We start from the raw sequence: 21,402 nt of genomic DNA, 5'->3' as shown, positions 1-21,402 counted from the left end.
GGTACATCTAGTTCTAGATCCTTGAGGAATCGCCATACTGTTTTCCATAATGGTTGAACTAGTTTACAATCCCACCAACAGTGTAAAAGTGTTCCTATTTCTCCACATCCTCTCCAGCACCTGTTGTTTCCTGATATACAGGTTTTTGTTTCTCTACGGTAAATACTAAGGAAGAGGATTCCTGAGTTATATGTTATAGGTGTATATTTAACTTTGTAAGAATTATTCAGAGCTAAACTAATACTAGTTTTTCAGAGTGTCTGTAATACTAGTTTTTCAGAGTATCATTTTGCATTCCTGCTAGCAATGGGTGAGCATTCTAGTTACTCCACATCCTCACCAATGTGTAAATTGTCAATATATTTTAGCAATTTTTATAGTTGTACAGTGGTATCTCAACATAGTTTTAATTTGCATGTCCTTCCTTAATGGCTAATTATTATGAACACCTTTTCAAGAGCTTATTTACCATCCTCTTTGGTGAAGTGCTTTTTAAATAGGGTTGTTTGCTTTCTTATTGGTGAGTTTTGAGAGTTCTTAATATATTCTGGATATGTTATTTGCAAATATCTCCACAGTATGTGACTTGTCTTCTTATCCTCTTAACAAAGTCTTTCAAAGAACAAAGGTGTTTCCTTTTAATCAAGTCCAATTAATTGATTTTTAAATGGATCATGTGATTGGGTTGCAGTACTTTTCTTTCAGCACTTAAAAAATATGCTACTTCCTATCTGGATTCCACGGTTTCTGACGAAAAATTCATAGTCATTTGAGTCATTGTTCTCTATGTAAGAACAATGTATCATTTTTCTCTGATTATTTTCATTTTCCAGCACATTGATTATGATTCTAGATATGGGTTTCTTCTTTTTTTAATTTTTAAATTTTTATTTCAATAGTTTTTGGGGTAAACGTGGTTTTTGGTTACATGGGGTAAGTTCTTTAGTGGTGATTTCTGAGATTTTAGTGCACCCATCACCACAGTAGTATACACACTGTATCCAATATATAGTATTTTATCCCTCAACCCCCTCCCAACCTCCCTACGCAGTCCGCAAAGTCTGTTATATCATTCTTATGCCTTTGTGTCTTCACAGCTTAGCTGCCACTTATAACTGAGAACATACAATATTTGGTTTTCCATTCCTGAGTTACTTCACTTAGAATAACGGCCTCCAGCTCCATCCAAGTTACTGCAAAAGACATTATTTCATTCCTTTTTATGGCTGAGTAGTATTACATGGTATTCATTCAATGTGTATATATACCACATTTTCTTTACTCATTGGTTGATGGGCACTTAGGTTTTTATGTCTTTGCAGTTGCAAATTGTGCTGCTGTACAAGTGTGTGTATGTGTCTTTTTAATGTAATGTCTTCTTTTTCTTGGTATAGATTTCTTTGGTACCTCTTGTTTGGGGTTTGCTGAGTTTTTTTAAGCCTATGGGTTTACAGGCATACCTCAGATATATTGCAGGTTCAGTTACAGACCACTGCAGTAAAGCCAATCACATGAATTTTTGGTTTTCCCAGTGCATATACAAGTTATGTTTACACTATACTGTATTCTGTTAAGTGTATAATAGCATTATGTCTAAAAAAAAATACATACCTTAATTTATAATTTCTTTATTTTTTAAAAATGCTAACAATTATTTAAACCTTCAGTGAGTTACTTTTTGCTGGTGGCGGTCTTACTTCGATGTTGGTGGCTGCTAACTGCTCTGGGTGGTAATTGCTAAAGATTGGGGTAGCTGTAGAAATTTTTTTTTATTTTTAATTTTCATGGGTACATAGTAGGTATATATGTTTATGGGGTACATGAGATGTTTTGATACAGGCATGCAGTGTGAAATAAGCACATTGTGAAGAATGGGGTATCCATCCCCTCAAGCATTTATCCGTTGAGTTGCAAACAATCCAATTACACTCTCTAAGTAATTTTAAAATGTACAATTATTATTGACTATAGTAACCTGGTATAGTAGGTCTTATTCATTGTTTCTATGTTTTTTTGGGTTTGTGTGTGTGTGTGTGTGTGTGTGTGTGTGTGTGTGTGCGCGCGCGCGCGCGCGCGCATTAACCATCCCCATCTCTCCCTAAACCCCTCACTACCCTTCTCAGCCTCTGGTAACCATCCTTCTACTCTCTGTGTCCATGAGTTCAATTGTTTGGATTTTTAGATCCCACAAATAAGTGAGAACATGCAATGTTTGTCTGTTTGTGCCTGGCTTATTCCATTTAACATAATGATCTCTAGTTCCATCCATATTGTTGTAAATGACTGGATCTCATCGTTTTCAATGTCTGAATAGTACTCCACTGTGTATATGTACCACATTTTCTTATCCATCTATTGATGGGCACATAGGCTACTTCCGAATCTTAGCTTACCATGAACAGTGCTGCAATAAACATGGGATTGCATTGAATCTGTAGATCGCTTTTGAGTAGCAAAATCAGTCTTCCAAATACTGATTTCCTTTCTTTTGGGATTCAGTGGGATTACTGGATCATATTGTAGCTCAGCTTTTAGTTATTTTAAGGAACCCCCAAACTATTCTCCTTAGTGATTGCACTAATTTACATTCCAAGCAATAGTATACAAGGGTTGGTTCCCTTTTCTACACATCTTCGCCAGCATTTGTTATTGCCTGTCTTTTCGATATAAGCCATTTTAACTGGGGTGAGACGATATCTCATTGTAGTTTTTAGTTTTAGTGTTTTGATCGGATTATTAGATTTTTTTCCTGTGGAATTGTTTGAGCTCTTTATATATTCTGGTTATTAGTCCGTTGTGAGATTAGTAGTTTGCAGATATTTTCTCCCATTCTGTAGATTGTCTCTTCACTTTATTGATTGTATCCTTTGCTGTAAAGAAGCTTTTTAATTTGATGTGATCCTATTTGTCCATTTTCACTTTGGTTGCCTGTGCTTGTGGGGTATTGCTCAAGAAATTTTTGTCCAGACCAGTATCCTAAGGATTTTCCCTGATGTTTTTCTGTAGTAGTTTCATGGTTTGAGGTCTTAGGTTTAAGTTTTTAATCCATTTTGATTTGGTTTTTGTATATGGAGAAAGATAGAGGTCTAGCTTCATTCTTCTTCATGTAAATACCAGTTTTCCCAGCACCATTTGTTGAAGAGACTATCTTTTCCCCAGTGTATGTTCTTGGCACTTTTGTCAAAAATGAGTTCAACATAGGTGTGTGGATTTGTTTCTGCATTTTCTGGTTCTGTTTCATTGTCTTATGTGTCTGTTTTTAAACTAGTACCATGATGTTTTGGTTATTTTAGCACTGTAGTATAATTTGAAGTTAGATATTGTGATTCCTCCAGTTTCGTTCTTTATGTTTAGGATAACTTTGTCTATGCTGGGTCTTTTGTGGTTCCATATAAATTTTAGGATTCTTTTCTATTTCTGTGAAGCATGTCATTGGTATTTTGAGGGATTGCATTGAATACAGATTCAGTGAAATACCAAATTGCTTTGGATATTATGGACATTTTAACAATATTGATTCTTCTAATTCATGAACATGGAATATTTTTCCATTTTTTGGTATCCTCTTCAATTGTTTTCATCAGTGTTTTATAGTTTCCTTTATAGAGATCTTTCACTTCTTTGGTTAATTGCTAGGTATTTGATTTTATGTGTGGCTATTGTAAATGGGATTACTTTTTAAATTTCTTTTTCACATTATTCACTGTTGACCTATAGAAATGCTAACTGATTTTTGTATATTGATTTTGTATCCTGCAACTTTACTGAATTTGTCAATTCAAATAGTTTGTGTGGAGGCTGTAGGTTTTTTCAAATATAAGATTGTATCATCTGCAAACAAGGATAATCTGACTTCTTCCTTTCCAATCTGGATGCCCTTTCTGTCTTTCTCTTGTCTGATTGCTTGAGCTAGGACTTCCAGTGCTATGTTGAATAACAGTTTTGAAAGTAGGCATCCTTGTCATGTTCCACACCTTAGAGGAAAGGCTTTCAGTTTCTTCCCCATTCAGTATGATTCTAGCTGTGGGTCTGTCATATACAGCTTTTATTATGTTGAAGTATGTGTTCTCTGTACTCAGTTTTTTGATGGTTTTTAATCACGAAGAGATGTTGAATTTTAAGAAATATTTTTTCAGCACCGATTGGAATAATCATGTGGTTTTTTTCCTTCATCGTGTTGGTATGTTGTATCATGTTGATTGATTTACATATGTTGAACCATGCTTGCATCCCTGGTATAAATCCCACTTGATCATGATGAATAATCTTTCTAATGTGGTGTTGCATTTGGTTTGCTAGTATTTTATTGAGGATTTTTGCATCAATATTCATGAGGGAGATTGGCCTGTAGTTTTCTTCTTTTGATGGGTCTTTGTCTGGTTTTGGTATCAGGGTAATACTGGCCTTGTAGAATGAGTTTGGAAGTATTTTCCTCCTTCTCTATTTTTCAGAATAGTTTGAGTTAGATTGCTATGAGTTCTTCTCTAAATGTTTGATATATTTAAGCAGAGGAGCCATCAGGTCCTGGATTTTTCTTTGTGGGCAGAATTTTTATTACAGCTTCAATCTTGTCGCTTGCTATTGGTCTATTCAGATTTTGGATTTATTCCTGGTTCAGTCATGATAGGTTACATGTATCTAGGAATATGTCCATTTCTTCTAGATTTTCCAATTTATTGGCATGTAGTTGCTCATAGTGGCCACTAGTGATCCTTTGGATTTCTGCAGTATTGGTTGTGATGTCTCCTTTTTCATTTCTGATTTTATTTTATTTGGATTTTCTCTCTCTTTTTTTCTTAGTCTGGCTAACAGTTTGTTGGTTTTGTTTAACTTTTCAAAAAGCCAGCTTTTTGTTTCATTGATCTTTTGTATTTTTTTCATTTCATTTATTTCTGCTGTTTTATAGTTTTTGTCAGGGAATTCTGATATCTCTTTTAGCCTAGCCTTGGTGTCTGTTCCCATGTGATTTAATTTTGATATTTGTCTCTTCAAAATCTCACATTGAAATTTGATCCCCGGCCGGGCGCGGTGGCTCAAGCCTGTAATCCCAGCACTTTGGGAGGCCGAGGTGGGTGGATCACGAGGTCAGGAGATCGAGACCATCCTGGCTAACACCGTGAAACCCCGTCTCTACTAAAAATACAAAAAAAAACTAGCCGGGCGCGGTGGCGGGCGCCTGTAGTCCCAGCTACTCGGAGGCTGAGGCGGGAGAATGGCGTAAACCCGGGAGGCGGAGCTTGCAGTGAGCCGAGATCGCGCCACTGCACTCCAGCCTGGGTGACACAGCGAGACTCCGTCTCAAAAAAAAAAAAAAAAAAAAAAGAAATTTGATCCCCAATATTAAAGGTTGGACCTAAAGAGAGATGTTTGGGTTATGGGGGCAGATCCCTCATGAATGGCTCAGTGACCTCCCTGTGGTGATGAGTGAGTTCCGGCTCGTAGTTCACCCAAGAGCTGTTTGTTTAAAAAATAATGACTCCCCTCCTCCCCACCTTCCACTTCTTTTCTCTTGCCATGTGATGTGGGCTCTCCCCTTCCACTTCTGCTGTGATCGGAAGCTTCCTGAGTTCCTCGCCAGAAGCAGATGCTGGTTACACAGCCTGCAGAACTGTGAGCCAAATAAACCTTTTTACTTGGTAAATTAACCAGTATTAAGTATTAAGAATACAACCAACATGGCACAAGTATACATATGTAACAAACCTGCACGTTATGCACATGTACCCTAGAACTTAAAGTGTAATAAAAAAAAAAAAGACTGCTTTTCCCATCTAAAAAAAAAAAAAAAGAATACTCAAGTATTCCTTAATAGCAATGCAGACAGACTGAGACACCATGTGAGCTGAGATTTTTCTGGTTCTAAATATGATAAATAATTTTGGATTGTATTGCATAATGACGTTTTATGAAATGACCAGTCTTGTTTAAATGCTATAGAGAAAGTTGATGTTTTTGTTTTAGCAGACAATGACCCGACTGGTTTCAGGTTAAAAATTCCAGCCAGCCTTCTGTACGTTGTTGTTCCAAGTCCATTCAGTTTTCCAAGGCTTTGCAGTGCTGTTCTGATCTGTCCTCCATGTGTGTGCCTAGTGACCCTTTTCTAGGTACTTTTATCCCTTTTCTATGTACTTTCTGTGACTACCTTGTGTCAGGGCCAAGTGACACAGGACAGGAGGAGAAAAAACCAACCAGGTGTGGTCACTCTTGAGACCACATTTCCTTTGGTGTAAGTTGAAGGTTTCCCTCCCTCAGAACTTTAGGCTCCTGCCAGCCTCTGTTACTGCTTGTACTATTGCCACCATGAGATTACTGGCATGCTATGACTAATATACAGAGATAAGGAAAAAGGGGATTCTGTATAGAGTATTGGGAGACCCTTCTTTCACTCCTGAAGCCTGAACTAAAAGCCTTTGCTATGAAGTCTCTCTGTCTATGCTAATATCCACTTTTAGGTTTCAGGCTATGTTGAGTTCAGGCCAAGGAATGACAGAGGAAACGAAAATGATGGCAAACTCATTACCATTTTGTTGATATTTCAAATTTTATGATCTTCAGTCTGCCTGCTACTGTTATTTTCCAGAGTCTTCCAATAGCTGCTCCATGTAGTCTGTCTAGGTTTTATAGCTCATCTCATCTAGGATTAGATATGCTAACCTGGAACTGGAACCACTTGTACTGTTTTTTGTTCACATTAACTGCATATGTGAGTTTCAGTTATTCCACATCCTTGCCAACACTGGATATTTCCAGTTATTTTTCATTTCAGTCATTCTAAATGTGAGTATGAAGCAGTATGGTGTTGTAATTTTTTTTTTTTTTTTTGAAACGGAGTCTCGCTCTGCCGCCCAGGCTGGAGTGCAGTGGCCGGATCTCAGCTCACTGCAAGCTCCGCCTCCCGGGTTTACACCATTCTCCTGCCTCAGCCTCCCAAGTAGCTGGGACTACAGACGCCCGCCACCTCGCCCGGCTAGTTTTTTGTATTTTTTAGTAGAGACGGGGTTTCACCGTGTTCGCCAGGATGGTCTCGATCTCCTGACCTCGTGATCCGCCCGTCTCGGCCTCCCAAAGTGCTGGGATTACAGGCTTGAGCCACCGCGCCCGGCCGGTATTGTAATTTTAATTCGTATTTCTGTGATGACTAATGATGCTGAGCATCTTTTCTGTGCCTCTTGCCCATTTGCATGTTTTTATTTATGAAGTATCTGTTCACTTTTGTCTACTGGATTATTTGTCTCAGTATTATATAGGAAATTTTATAATATATTCCAGATACAAATCCTCTATGTATTGTGAATATTTTCTCATAGTCTGTGGTGTGATTTTCATTTTCTTAATGGTGTCTTTGGGGAACAGAAAGCTTTAATTCTGATGAAATTCACTTTGGTAATTTTTTTTTTTAATGATTATTACTTTTTTGTGTCCTGATTAAGAAAATGTTGCCTAATCAAGTGTTGTAAAAGTTTTCTCGTGTATTTTCATGTAGAAATGTTACGGTTTTAACTTTGTGTTCCAGTCTGTGGTCTATTTCCAAAGTTTCGTTTGTAGTGTAAGTTATGCAGTTGAGGATCATTTTCTTCTCTAAGAATATTCTAGCACCACTTTTCAAAAATGATTATTTCCTTATTGAATTTAGTTGGAACCTTGGTCTAAATTAGTTGGCCTTATATATGTAGGTTTTAGAGTTTCTACTCTGTTTCTTTGTTCTTTTTATTTATCTTTACACCAGTACCACAATGTCTTGATTACTCTAGCTTTATAGTAAGTCTTGAAGTCAGGTTATGTCCTCCAACCTTGTTTTTCTTTTCAAAATTATTTTTGCTATTTCAAGTCCTTTGCATTTTCATACAAATTTTAGAATAAGCGTACTGGGATTTTGTTTGGGATTGTATGGAATCTGTAGATCAATTTTGTAGATTGACATTTGAATTTTCAGTCTTCCTATGCATGAACATGGTGAGGTTTTTATTCCCCACTTAAGTCATCTTTAATGTCTCCCAGTAACATATTGTAATTTTCAGTGTGTAGATTTTACATATCTTTTACTAAATATATTCCTAAGTAGTTAATATACTATGGTATATGGTATTTTCAAATTTAAGTTTTCTTATTGTTCATTGCTTAAATATAGAAATACTGTTGTCATGCCACTTCGTAGGTCCCAACAAGTTAATTTTTATTTTAATTTGTTATTCTTTGGGTCAGAGCTTTCATGCCTACTGTGGGATGTTTTAGGGCAATGAGTGCTGTAGAGAATTTATGCAAGGCAAAAGTTCCAGTGGTTGAAATATATCTATTTGTTCTCTGTTTTATGTTCAGTAACTCCTCTAAGATTTCAAGAGTTTCTTGTTTAAATTTACTGGGATCCTCAGGTGTAGTCTATTCCTCATACATGATTATTTCACCAGGGAACAGAGCAGTTTTACTCCTTCCTTTGCAATTCTCATGCCTTTTATTTCTTCATCTTGCCTAATGCGCTGGCTAGAACATTGAATATGATACCAAGAAAAGCAGTAAAAGCAGACATCTTGCCCTGGTCCCTATTCTTGGAGGGTAGAAGAGTAGATTTAGTGTTTCATCATTAAGTTTAATATTACCTGTAGATTTTTAATGGATGCCTTTTACCAGGCTGAGGACGTTTTCTAAGTTTGCTGTGAGTTTTATCATGAATGGGTATTTAATTTTTCAAATGGTTTTCCTGCTCTATGGATATGATCATACATGTTTTCTCCTTTTTTCTATTGATGTAGTGAATTACATTGGTCCAGTTGATCAACTGTATTGTTGAAATGGTCATCTTTACTGAATTTTTATCTGTTTGTTTAATCAGCATTTGAAAACAGCATGTATTTCCAGTTATGTTTGTGTATTTTCTGTTTCTCCTTGAAATCTTCTTTGGAGTATTTTGTGGGGAGGGGAACAATCACGAAGTTATAGAAAAGGTAAATATGGCACAAGGAACTTCTCTTTCTCCTTAGTTATTTGGAAATAAGTTGTTGACCTGCTGCACAATCACTTTCATGTAATATATTCTCATTTCCTATAAAAGGACATTCTCATATTACCATAATAAAGCCATGAGAATTAGGAAATTCATACTAGTGCATTACAGACATTATTTAGATTTCTCCAGTTCTCCCAGTAATGTCTTTTATAACAAAAGGAAGCAGTTCAGAATCATCTGTTGCATTTAGTTATTGTGTATCTTACATTTCGTTTAGTCTGGAACAATTCTTTAGTCTTTTCTTAACTTTCATGATATTGACACTTCTGAAGATTACAATGCAGTTGTTTTGTGGAGTGCCCCTCAATTTGGTTTCTCTGATGTTTCCTCATGATTACATTCAGGTTAGTTATCTTAGGGAGGAAAATCAAAGAAGTAACGTTGAATTTTACTCATTACATCCTATGAAGTGTCATGCAATTTTAATTTGTCCTCTTGTTGACAGTTATCACTTTAAAACTCAATAAGTGTTCCTATTTCTCCACATCCTCTCCAGCACCTGTTGTTTCCTGACTTTTTAATGATCGCCATTCTAACTGGTGTGAGATGGTATCTCATTGTGGTTTTGATTTGCATTTCTCTGATGGCCAGTGATGATGAGCATTTTTTCATGTGTCTGTTGGCTGTATGAATGTCTTCTTTTGAGAAATGTCTGTTCATATCCTTTGCCCACTTTTTGATGGGGTTGTTTTTTTCTTGTAAATTTGTTTGAGTTCTTTGTAGGTTCTGGATATTAGCCCTTTGTCAGATGAGTAGATTGCAAAAATTTTCTCCCATTCTGTAGGTTGCCTGTTCACTATGATGGTAGTTTCTTTTGCTGTGCAGAAGCTCTTTAGTTTAATTAGATCCCATTTGTCAATTTTGGCTTTTGCTGCCGTTGCTTTTGGTGTTTTAGACATGAAGTCTTCGCCCATGCCTATGTCCTGAATGGTACTACCTAGGTTTTCCTCTAGGGTTTTTATGGTATTAGGTCTTTTACACTGTTGGTGGGATTGTAAACTAGTTCAACCATTATGGAAAACAGTATGGCGATTCCTCAAGGATCTAGAACTAGATGTACCATATGACCCAGCCATCCCATTACTGGGTATATACCCAAAGGATTATAAATCATGCTGCTCTAAAGACACATGCACACGTATGTTTATTGCGGCACTATTCACAATAGCAAAGACTTGGAATCAACCCAAATGTCCATCAGTGACAGACTGGATTAAGAAAATGTGGCACATATACACCATGGAATACTATGCAGCCATAAAAAAGGATGAGTTTGTGTCCTTTGTAGGGACATGGATGCAGCTGGAAACCATCATTCTTAGCAAACTATCACAAGAACAGAAAACCAAACACCGCATGTTCTCACTCATAGGTGGGAACTGAACAATGAGATCACTTGGACTCAGGAAGGGGAACATCACACACCGGGGCCTATCATGGGGAGGGGGGAGGGGGGAGGGATTGCATTGGGAGTTATACCTGATGTAAATGACGAGTTGATGGGTGCAGCAGACCAACATGGCACAAGTATACATATGTAACAAACCTGCACGTTATGCACATGTACCCTACAACTTAAAGTATAATAATAATAAATAAATTTAAAAAAAAATGTTTACAGCAGTTCTAATTTTAATGGTCCCAAACTAGAAACAACTCAAATATCCTTCAATGAGTGAATGGATAAACAAACTGTGGTAATCTGTACAATGGAATTACAATAAAATATTATTGCTTTTAATACAGCAATAAAAAAGCACTACTGATCTACACAAGATGAGTCAAACGCATTTTGCAAAGTAAAAAAAATCAGACCCAAAAGTCTGTTACATATTTTATGATTCCATTTGTGTGACAGTCTAGAAAGGCAAAACTCCAGGGAAGAAAACAGACCAGGGACTGCCGGGGGTGAGTGAGGGGTCAGGGGAAAGACTGTCTCCAAAGGAACGGCATGGAGGAGTTTTGGGATTGATGGAACTGCTCATATGAAACTGTAGCAATGGATAGAATTGTAAAGCACAGAAAGTGAAGTTTAGAAGTACATAAATTTTTAAAGGTCAACCAGGATATGAGGCAAAGATGGAACGCAGAATGTGACTAACGAATCTAACTATATTATAAATGAATCATGTACTCACACTGAAGAGTATGGGGCAGGGAGATGCTGACTTAAGAAACTTTAGCAAACGGCAGTTTTGTCTAGATATTTTAATGATAAATTCAAAACTGCAGATAAACACTGTACTCTGGTTGCAGAATTTGTTTTTCATGTGGGTATGGGTTATGAATTCTGAAACTACTTTATTTATATACTAGGGTAAATATATTGTAGATAATGAGAGCCAGTTTTATTGCTATTAGAGACAGAAGTTACAAATAAAGAAAGGGAAAAGGCTAGAATCAACTCTGTGGATCCGTACTGGAGTCAGAGGTATCAATATGGACACATGGCTTAAAACACACACACACATTAAAAGATACAGATATGAGTATACACATAAGTTAACATATCTACCTATATTTCTTAGCTTTATTCACTGAGAAAGGCTAAACACAGCAACACCCCACCAGCAGTGAGCATGCCAGGTACTTACATCTTGCTTTCTAAATACTATTCTTCTTCCTCCCTTCAAAAATAAGAGGGTTTTTTGGCTGGGCACGGTGGCTCACATCTGTAAATCCCAGCATTTTGGGAGGCCGAGACGGGCAGATCACCTGAGGTCAGGAGTTCAAGACCAGCCTGGCCAACATGGTGAAACCCCATCTCTACTAAAAATACAGAAAATTAGCTGGGCGTGGTGGCACGGACCTGTAATCCCAGCTACTCTGGAGGCTGAGGTAGGTGAATTGCTTGAATCCGGGAGGTGGAGGTTGCAGTGAGCCAAGATCATGCCACTGCACTCCAGCCTGGGCGACAGAGCAAGACTCCACCTCAAAAAGGAAAAAAAAGAAAAGAAAAAAAAAAACCGAGGGTTTTTTAATGAAACAGCTGATTCCAGGTCTGGGGCAGGGTACAGGAGCCAACCTGAAAGTGCTCCAAATAGCTAAAAAGAGAACTTGAGCAACAAAAATAGTAATGGTAGCATTGGATTATAATCCAAATAATGAAATAAACACTTATGAGTCTACAATAATGCAAATAAATAACCTAAGGCAGAATAAATGAGGGAAGAACAATTCTCCTTACAGAGGAATTCCAATTAACAAATGTAGAAGAGATGGAAGGCATGAAAAAATTAAAACACCACAGTAATAACTGCTACAGCCAAGATCCACTCATGAATGCTAAAATTAGTACTCAAAGTTTAAGCAGAAACAGGTTATTTGCACAGTCTAACAAAATCTCCCTCAAATGTTTAGTATCTCCAAAGGAAAAACAGTAACTTTACAGTGGAGAATCTTAGCAGATACCACTTTAGCCAAGTGACCAAGGTTAACATCACCAGTAACGCATATCAACATAATGTGCTCTCTGTTGCGACGCACTGAGAATGCATAACCCTAATCTAACCTTGAAACATCAAACAATGCTAAATTGAAGAAGCTTCTTCAAAATAACTTATTAGCACTCTTCAAAGTGTCAAGGTCATGGAAGACAAAAAAAGACTGGGAAACTGTCATAGATTGGAGGAGTCTAAGACATGACAACTAAAATGCAAGATGGAATCCTGGGTTGGATCTCAAACAAAAAAGTTCATTTGTGGAAAAACCTGGTGAAATCAATGTTATATAATTTTATACCAAGAAGAATTTCTTATTTTGATAAATATTTTATGGTTATATTATGGTAAGATGTTAAATGGAAGCTTCAGTAAAGGTTACATGGACAACACCCCCCAATGACACCTACCTCTTGGTATTCAGGACCCTGTGTAATTCCCAACCCTTGGGTGAGAGCTTTAGACAGTGACTCATTTCTACTGAAGAGAATGTGGCAGAGGTGACGAGATGACACATCCAAGGGTAGGTAACAAAAAGACTGTGGCTTTTGTCTTGGGCACCCTCTCTTGCCCTCTCACTGCCTCACTGAGGGAAGCTTAGGTGTCATATTATGAGTGCCTTATAGAAGCAAAAACCCCATGTCTCTGGCCAAAGCCATGGCCATGTGAGTGAGGCTGGAAGCACATCCTCTCAGGCAAGCCCTGTGATAAGACCACATTTGTAGCCAATACTTTGTTTGCAACCTTGTGAGACAACCTAAGCCAGAGGTACCCAAATAAGCTACATTTAGATTTCTGACCTACATAAATTTTCAGATGTTTATTAAGTTGCTACATTTCAGGGTAACACGATACACAGCAACAGATAATACAGAACCTCTCGGTGCTATTTATTTTGGCAACTCCTCTGTAAGTCTAAAATTATCTTAAAATGGAAACGTTTGAATATATTTTATACATATATACTTTATAAATATTTTATACACATATACTTTATAAATTTTGAGGCGGAGTCTTGCTTTGTTGCCAAGCTGGAGTACAGTGGCGCAATCTCAGCTCACTGCAACCTCCGCCTCCCTGGTTCAAGCGATTCTCCTGCCTCAGCCTCCTAAGTAGCTGGGATTATAGGCGTGCACCACCATGCCCGGCTAATTTTGTATTCTTAGTAGAGATGGGGTTTCTCCATGTTGGTCATGCTGGTCTCAAATTCTCAACCTCAGGTGATCCGCCCACCTTGGACACCAAAGTGCTGGGATTACAGGTGTGAGCCACCGCGCCCAGTCCTTTATAAATATTTTATAAACTATTATATATATATTTACTTATATATATGTTTTATGCATCTCTGTGTGTGTGTGTGTATGTGTGTGTGGTTTGAATTATTTACGGACTGTGGAGTTCGATAAACCTAGGTTCAAATGCCACCTCCAATGCTCAATGGCCATGTGATCTTGGGCAAAATATCTTCTCTAAGTCTCAGGTTTTTTAAATCCACAACTGAGATAATAATATCTATTTCTGATTATTACACTAAGTATAAGCATCTACTACAAATGTACACCCTGAGCAAATGGCATTATTGTTAGTTCACATTTATAATCATCTATTATTTTCTTCTCATTCATAGCTTTACCTGACTTTTAAGGTATTCAGTACAATACCTTGGCATTTAACCTTCGAAGAGTTTAAAAATTATATATGAAATTGTCAATGTTTTAATTTCTAAACTTTTTTTTTTTTTAAGTATCAATACTGACCAGCCTAGCCAACATGGCAAAACCTCATCTCTACTAAAAATACAAAAATTAGCCAGGCATTGTGGTGCACGCCTGTGGTCCCAGCTATTCGGGTGGCTGAGGTGGGAGGATGGCTTGAACCCAGGGACGGAGGTTGCAGTGAACCAAGATCACATCACTGCACTCTGGTCTGGGTGACAGAGAGAGACTCTGTCTCAAAGAAAATTTTTAAAGGTATCAGTACTGATCTCTATAGCACTCTACTGTTTATAACACTGAAATCAGAGATTGACTTTTTTTTTTGCCCCAATCTATTATCGCAATCCCTAACTTTTAGAGCTGTAAGGGACTTTTCAGCATTCCAACCCTTTCCTTCTATGTATGAGTGCCAAGGATATTAAATGAGTTGTCCAGGATCGTGGCTGGAAGAAGAGTTGGAATGAGGGTTCAAATTCTAGGACAAAGTACTGTGTAGGGGAACAACTCCTTACTTTGATTAAACAGAATGCATTTGAATACTCTTTATCTTGCCTACAAACAACATCTTTTGGCACAAGTTTTCCAGCAGGAAAATAGAGATCTCATCACCTGCTTCATAGGATCATTATGAGAACTAAGTAAGATAGCATATGTAAGTTCCTTATTGCCATGACTACTACCACATGTAGATTATGAATAAACATTTCTCTCACCCTCCTTTCCAAGCCTAGTGCTCTCCACTGTGGTACGATGCCTCTTCAACTATAAGGTAAAATACTAAACATACAGGTAGTTCTGTTTCACCATATGGTAAGAGGCTCATTAAAGTAAAACCGAATTAATGGCAAAGTGCTAAAACTGGGCTGAATAATATAAATCTAACGGACTTATGCCTGAATTGGGTTTCCTTTCCTACAATACTCTATGAGGTGGGGCATCATATCAGGAAGCACACTATGTTGACTGATGTTTTACTGGTGATGCTAATCTTCATCATTTGACTAAACTGGTATCTGCCAGGATTTTCCACTATAAAGCTACTTTCTTTGTAAACACTAAATATTTGAAGGAAGTCATGAAATGGAACCAGAGCTGGAGGAGAGAGAGAGAGAGGGAGAGGGAAAGAGAGTGACCAAGCACCCACGTACATGGGCACAACCTCCAAAGGAGATCCTCAGCATATGTCCAACATAGTAAATAAATTAGTAATTGTATCATTGGATGATCAAAGATTCCTTTCAAGGTCATTCAGTTTTTTAAAACACTTGATGTCAAGTCTTGCCAAGAGCCCTCTGAAAGTATAAATGCATTACTATCATATGTTCTCTCTTACTTAACACATTTATTCCTTGAAAGACTTCTAGTAATTAGTCAGACACAACCTCCACTCAGAGAAATCACACAGCCTTTTCCCCAAGAACCAATATCTACTCAAGTATTTGAAACATTTTATCACAAAGTCCATCCAGCTTGCTTGTTATCACAATGAGACTCACCGATCTGCAGATACTGGGGTCCCCTCTGGATTGGAATGTCCTTCGAAATCTGAAATGTTCACTTGTATTTGCCTTGAGGTTACTATCTGGCTATTCTGAGAAGGTATAGTTTTCAAGTCCTGAGTAATAGTGTTACTGTCTGGAAGAGAAGGCTGTACGACTCGGAAATCCAGTGAAGATTTAGGTCCTAGAAAACCTAAAGATTCTTGATCCTGTACTACAGGTTTACTGGTCAATAATTTGGAGGTTGGTTCCAGTGATCTCGAAGATACAGTATGTAAGTCAAAGTTAAACTCACTATTCATCCTCGCTTTAGAAGCAGCATCCAATGAATGGCATCTTTTATCTAAAGTTCCACTATCCAACTTGGAAGAAGTCTTGGGACAAAGAGTTATACGAACACAAGAAAGTGCTTTTCTATTTGAAGGAGGAGTAGATGCAGATGTTGCTAAGGTACACTGATTTGGGGCTGACTGGGAGACCACATTATTGAACTTGGCTTCAACATTTATACTAGAAATGTGTGATTTAGGCTTATGTTGATTATTCTTTTCCACTACACAATCCTGACCTTGAGGAAAGGGAAAATGGTGTTTACTCATTTGGTCATCTACACCTGGCGCTTTGCTTTGGCATTGTTCAAGAGAAATGGGAGAAGGAAGGTCTGAAGCTATAGAATCCTGACCTTGAGGAAGGGGAGAATGGTTTTCTCTCATTTGATGATCTACATATGGGGCTTTGCACTGTTCAAAGAGTTCTCGTTGTTCAAGAAAAATGCAAGAAGGAAGGTCTGGAGCTACATAATCCTGATGTTGAGGAGAGGGAGAATGGTGTTTCCTCACAGGGTCATCTGTATGTGGGGCTTTGCTTTGTTCAAAGAGCTCTCGTTGTTCAAGAAAAATGCAAGAAGGAAGATCTGGAGTTACAGTTACATTCTTCTCTTTTACTCCTAGTCTGGAACTTGATCTGCCTACTCCTAGGGTGGAACTTGGTCTGCCCATGCTAATAAGGGTATGGTTATCAGAAATTTGAATTTCCTTGAAATTGCTACAATTTGCACTGGTACTGGGCTCAGAATGATTGCCTGTAAAATCTGATCTTTCTAAGGGTTTTTCTTCTTGACAAGAATGCTCAAAATCAACAGATAATTTTTGGCTTTGCCTTCTACCTTCTGCTAAAATAGTCACTTCTTTATCTGGTGAATTACTATGCATTTTAAATGATGAAGGGGAAGAGGATTTCTGTTTAAGATCTCTAGGAGGATTTTGTTCTTCAGTGAAATGAGAATTAAATACCCCCACAGATGCTCCAGTACACTGGCTACCTTCAGTAACACCAACCTTAACAACAGAGGAATTGGAAATGCATTTAGAATGTCGGTGAGATGAAAAAGTGATGGAGGTAGTAAACTTTTTCACGGGTTCTGGGGATGGCATTTGTGTTGAAGAATGAAAATCCACTTTCTTAGGTGGCACAAAAGCAGGTTCTACTAATTCTGACAGCCAAGGGTTCATCTTTTCATGGAATGGCATTCGAAGACCTTTGCTGATTTTGAATTCATCAGGTATAAAGTTTTGAAAAGGGGAATGACTTTTTAACTGCAAGGAATTCCAAACTTTGAAATGGGAGTTGTTCTGGTCTAAGGATGCAGAAAGGTTGACGTGCTTGGCTCTACATGATGATGGGCTCTGACGTCCTCTGGTCATTTCTGAGGGTTCAGCAGATCTAAAAGCACAAGAGTGGCTATCTAGTTGTGGTTGTTCAGAAGTTAGAGTCCGGAAACATCCTTTTTCATGGCTCTCAATAATAATGTGACTACATACAGCTTCTGGCTTGCATCCCATTCCACGTGGACTCTGTAAACCCTAGAAGATATAAACAAACAGGTTCTTATTTGAAGTAGTCCAAGTAGTTACATACACATTAGTTTTATACCCACGCTAAGATTAGACCATGAAGATCATGTCATTCTTTTATAATATAACAGGACAAAGAGCACAGCAAGAAAAAAAGATAGTTAACTACAGAATAAAAAGGCTCACAATGATTAAGACCACTCAGAGAGTTCTCCTAAAAATTTCCCACTAAAGTAAACAGCAAAGATTATTATTGTCCACCAGTAAGTATTCTCATCTTTCTTTTAATAATAGAAATCCCTTACTCAAATTTTTGCTAGCCACATAGCCACCAAGTGGGAGACATTTCCTGTTTTTTTCTGCAGCTAGTTGTGACCACATGACTAGGTTGAGGCCAATGGGATATGACTGAAGGCATCAAGTACAACTTCCGCTTCCTGTCCTTAAAATCAAGTTCTTGACCTGCGTGTTCCCCTAGTATCACCACCACTATCACCACTATTTTTCTCACCTGCTAAAAATGGTAATGCATGGAACAACCTTGGAAGTCATGTGTAAGGACAGTTTAGTTGTCCAGCCAGCTTGGGTTCCTGGATGACATCAAGGAACAGAGCTCACTTTCCTAACATGAACAATGACGTGAAAATAAAATTCTATCTTATTTGAGCCACTGTATGTTTGGCTATTACAGAAGCTTGACCTACATCCTAATATTTGACCCCTAAGAATGGCGGGAAAAAAACCAAGACCTTGTTTCCTGGCACACAGGATAAGTACTCAAAGCTACCATAAATATAACATTTCTTTGAGGTTTCTGTTTTACCTATAAAGTCATTATAACTTGGCATTCTATTTGATGATATAGCAACATCTGACTCCAGATTAAAATATTTTATATTATGCTGCATCTCCCCAGGTGATGAACTAGATGTATTTTTGATGGCAGCAGCATCCTATCTGCAGTGGCTGCTGCCATGATGACAGTTGCAGTGGGGAAGGAGCAGCTAGGGCTGCTCACTCTACTGAGCTGGTGGGAGCTGGGAACAGGCAGAAGTCCCACTCCCTTTTGAGTTGGAGGGGCAGGAACCCCACCCTCCTGGGCACAGCTGCAGCTGCCCAGTCACAGCTGTGGACCCAGGCAAGCCTGCAGTCTCGGGGACCTGGGAACTCCCCCTGCCCTTGCAGGTTCAAAAGTGCCTGCTCCCACTGTCTGGCCTCTCTCCACTCCTGGTGCCCGTTCCCATTACAGAGCAAAGTTGAGGCGAAGCCCAGGCACTGTCACGACCCAGCCAGGTGTGCACACACTTGGGGCAGCACTGATACACCAGCCCCCTGCCGCCCCTCCAGACACTGGGCACCCACAAGCATAGGAGGGAGGTTGCAGGGGCGGGGAGGGCTGAGGGCAGCTCAGAGTGGGCCTGCAGGTGCCCCTTGACATGAACAGCCTGGGTGTGCCACAGGTACCAGAGATAGCAGAGAGATGGCAGACAGGCTCCTGGGCAGAAAGGGGAAGGTCACCGATGAAGCCATACCTTTAAGCCAGGGATCACTTGAAGGGCTGTCAGTTCCGCGGACAGGCGAACTTATGGTGCTTTTTCGGGGCCTGCACATGGACCAACTGGCATGCACCTACTCCCCTCTGAAGCCCATAAAAATCCTGGACTCAGCCAGACTTAGAGAGACAATAGAGCTACCCACTCCGGGTTTCCTCTCTGCTGAAAGAGGCACAGATTATGGGATGACCTGCATGCAGGTAGGAGCTACCCATTCTGGGTCTCCTCTCTGCTGAGGGCTGCACAGACAATGGGACAACTTTGCCTGCGGACAGGAGCTACTCACTCTAGGTTCTCCTCTCCACTGACAGCTGGACACTCGTTGGGACGACCTGCCTACAGAAAGGAGCTACCCACTTTGGGTCTCCTGAAAACTGTTCTGCCACTCGATGAAGCTCCTCTCCATCTTGCTCACCCTCTAGTTGTCCACATACCTCATTCTTCATGGATGTAGGACAAGAACTCAGAATCTACCAAGTGGTGGGACTAAAAGAGTTGTAACACAAACAGGGCTGAAACGTGCCCCCTCCCTGCCTGTCATGTTGCAGGGAACAAGAAGGAGAGACAAGCTGCGGCCTTTCAGGAAGCCCAGACCTAGGGGGTCCCCGAGCCAGGACTATGACACCCTCTTTGGGGTTTTGTGGTTCCTGGTGTCTTCCAAGCTTCCAGTTGCCACCATGTTTCCCTTGCCCAGATGTGGGTCCCCACAGCAGAAACCATGCACAGTACATTTTTGGTCCAGCTGCAGCCTTGCATGGAGCCAGCACCAGTGCCAGCACCTGGAGCTGCCTGCCCCACCACAGCAGTCAGTATGCCTGGCTGTGTGCAGTGGCTAGACCCCACACTTGCTTGCCCACACACCCCTCACCACTCCATGCCTGGCTCATGTTTGGCAGGTGTAAGATCCAGCACAGTAGTGTGAGCCAAGCACAGCCTGCCAGGCCGAGTGGGCAGAACGTGCCCAGCAGGTGTGAACAATATTCAGGCAGAAGGTGCTGCTGGCCACAGTGGTTTCCAGCTTGCAAAGTGACACCCTGAGGATCCTGTGACATTTTTCTTTCTTTTCTCTTCTTCTTTGTTTAAGACAGGGTCTTGCTGTGTCACCCAGGCTGGAATGCTGTGGCACTATCACTGAAGCCTCGACCTCCCGGGCTCAGGTGATCCTAACACCTCAGCCTCCTGGATAGCTGGGACAACAGGCACATGCCACTACACCGGGCTAATTTTCTTATTTTTATTTTTGTAGAGACTGGGTCTCACTTTGTTGCCCAGGCTGGTCTCCAACTCCTGGATTCAAGAGATCTTCCTGCCTCAGCCTCCCAAAGTGCTGGGATTACAGGCATGAGCCACCGCACCTGGCCAGATGTACTTTTCTCTATTTTTCCTGCTAAGTAAAATTAAGCCCACTGGAAAATACATATAAAACAAATGTAAGAAGAATCTGAAAGATGTAGAGAAGAAGGTAGATTAGCTAGAGATCTAGGGACCTGAGGAATTATCCTGTGGTGCAATCCCTGGGTTTTCTTTATCTCTTGCATACACAGACTTGGAGCTGAAGAAGTCAGCAACCCAGGAACAATGGACACAGACAAAAAACCCTAACAAAAGCTTTTCTCACTAGCTAAAAACCCAGCAGAGGTAAAGCCTAGCAAAAGAGAAAACTTTTAACTAATAACCGTTCTACTCTAGCCAACCACCAAAGAAAAAGCTAGACCCACTCACACCAACACCAGCAAAGGCCAAGTGAGGAGCCCAGGACTCACTTTCATCTCTGCTGGCTGATAAAGTGCTATCCCTTCCTTGCGGTGTCCGTGAAAGTCTAGGGAAGCCTAGACTATCCAGCAAAACAAAATGTTCCCCTCTCTCCCAGCTACAGGTTAAAAGAAAACATTTGTAAACCTCATATCCAATAAAGGTCTTATATCTGCTAGACTTACATCTAACATATATATAGAACTCACAACAGTAAAAAGGAAAAAAAAGATAATCCAATTAGAAAATGGGCAAAAGATGCAGACATTTCACTTAACAGGATACAGAGATTGGAAACAGAGATATGAAAAAATGTGCAACCTCAAAAACCATTAAGGAAATACACATTTAAAACTTAGTAAGATACCACTACATACCTATTAGAATGACTAGAATAAAAATAGTGACAGTATCAAATGCTGGTGAGGACATGGAGTAGATGGATTACTCACACACTGCTTGTGGGAATGTAGATGATATAACCACCCTGGAAAAAGGTGTGGCCTGTCTTTCAAAAAACTAAACATGCAACTACCACATGACCCAGCAATTGCAATCCTGGGCATTAACCCCACAGAAACAAAGACAT

At 39.5% G+C, this 21,402-nt stretch overlaps 1 protein-coding gene across 1 annotated transcript in view; it reads right to left on the bottom strand.

Moving 5' to 3' along the window:
- ALMS1 (ALMS1, centrosome and basal body associated protein) overlaps positions 1-21,402 on the bottom strand; it is a 220,967-nt gene that overhangs the window by 103,486 nt on the left and 96,079 nt on the right. The window contains exon 10 of the mRNA XM_025353758.1: positions 15,653-17,517. Coding sequence (XP_025209543.1) covers positions 15,653-17,517 — 1,865 coding nt within the window. The remainder of the gene's footprint in view (positions 1-15,652; positions 17,518-21,402) is intronic.

This window comes from Theropithecus gelada, chromosome 13 (genome assembly GCF_003255815.1).
Source record: "Theropithecus gelada isolate Dixy chromosome 13, Tgel_1.0, whole genome shotgun sequence".
NCBI lineage: Eukaryota > Metazoa > Chordata > Mammalia > Primates > Cercopithecidae > Theropithecus > Theropithecus gelada.
The sequence above is the reverse complement of the archived record's forward strand: the minus strand, read 5'-3'. Positions and strand labels throughout refer to the sequence as shown.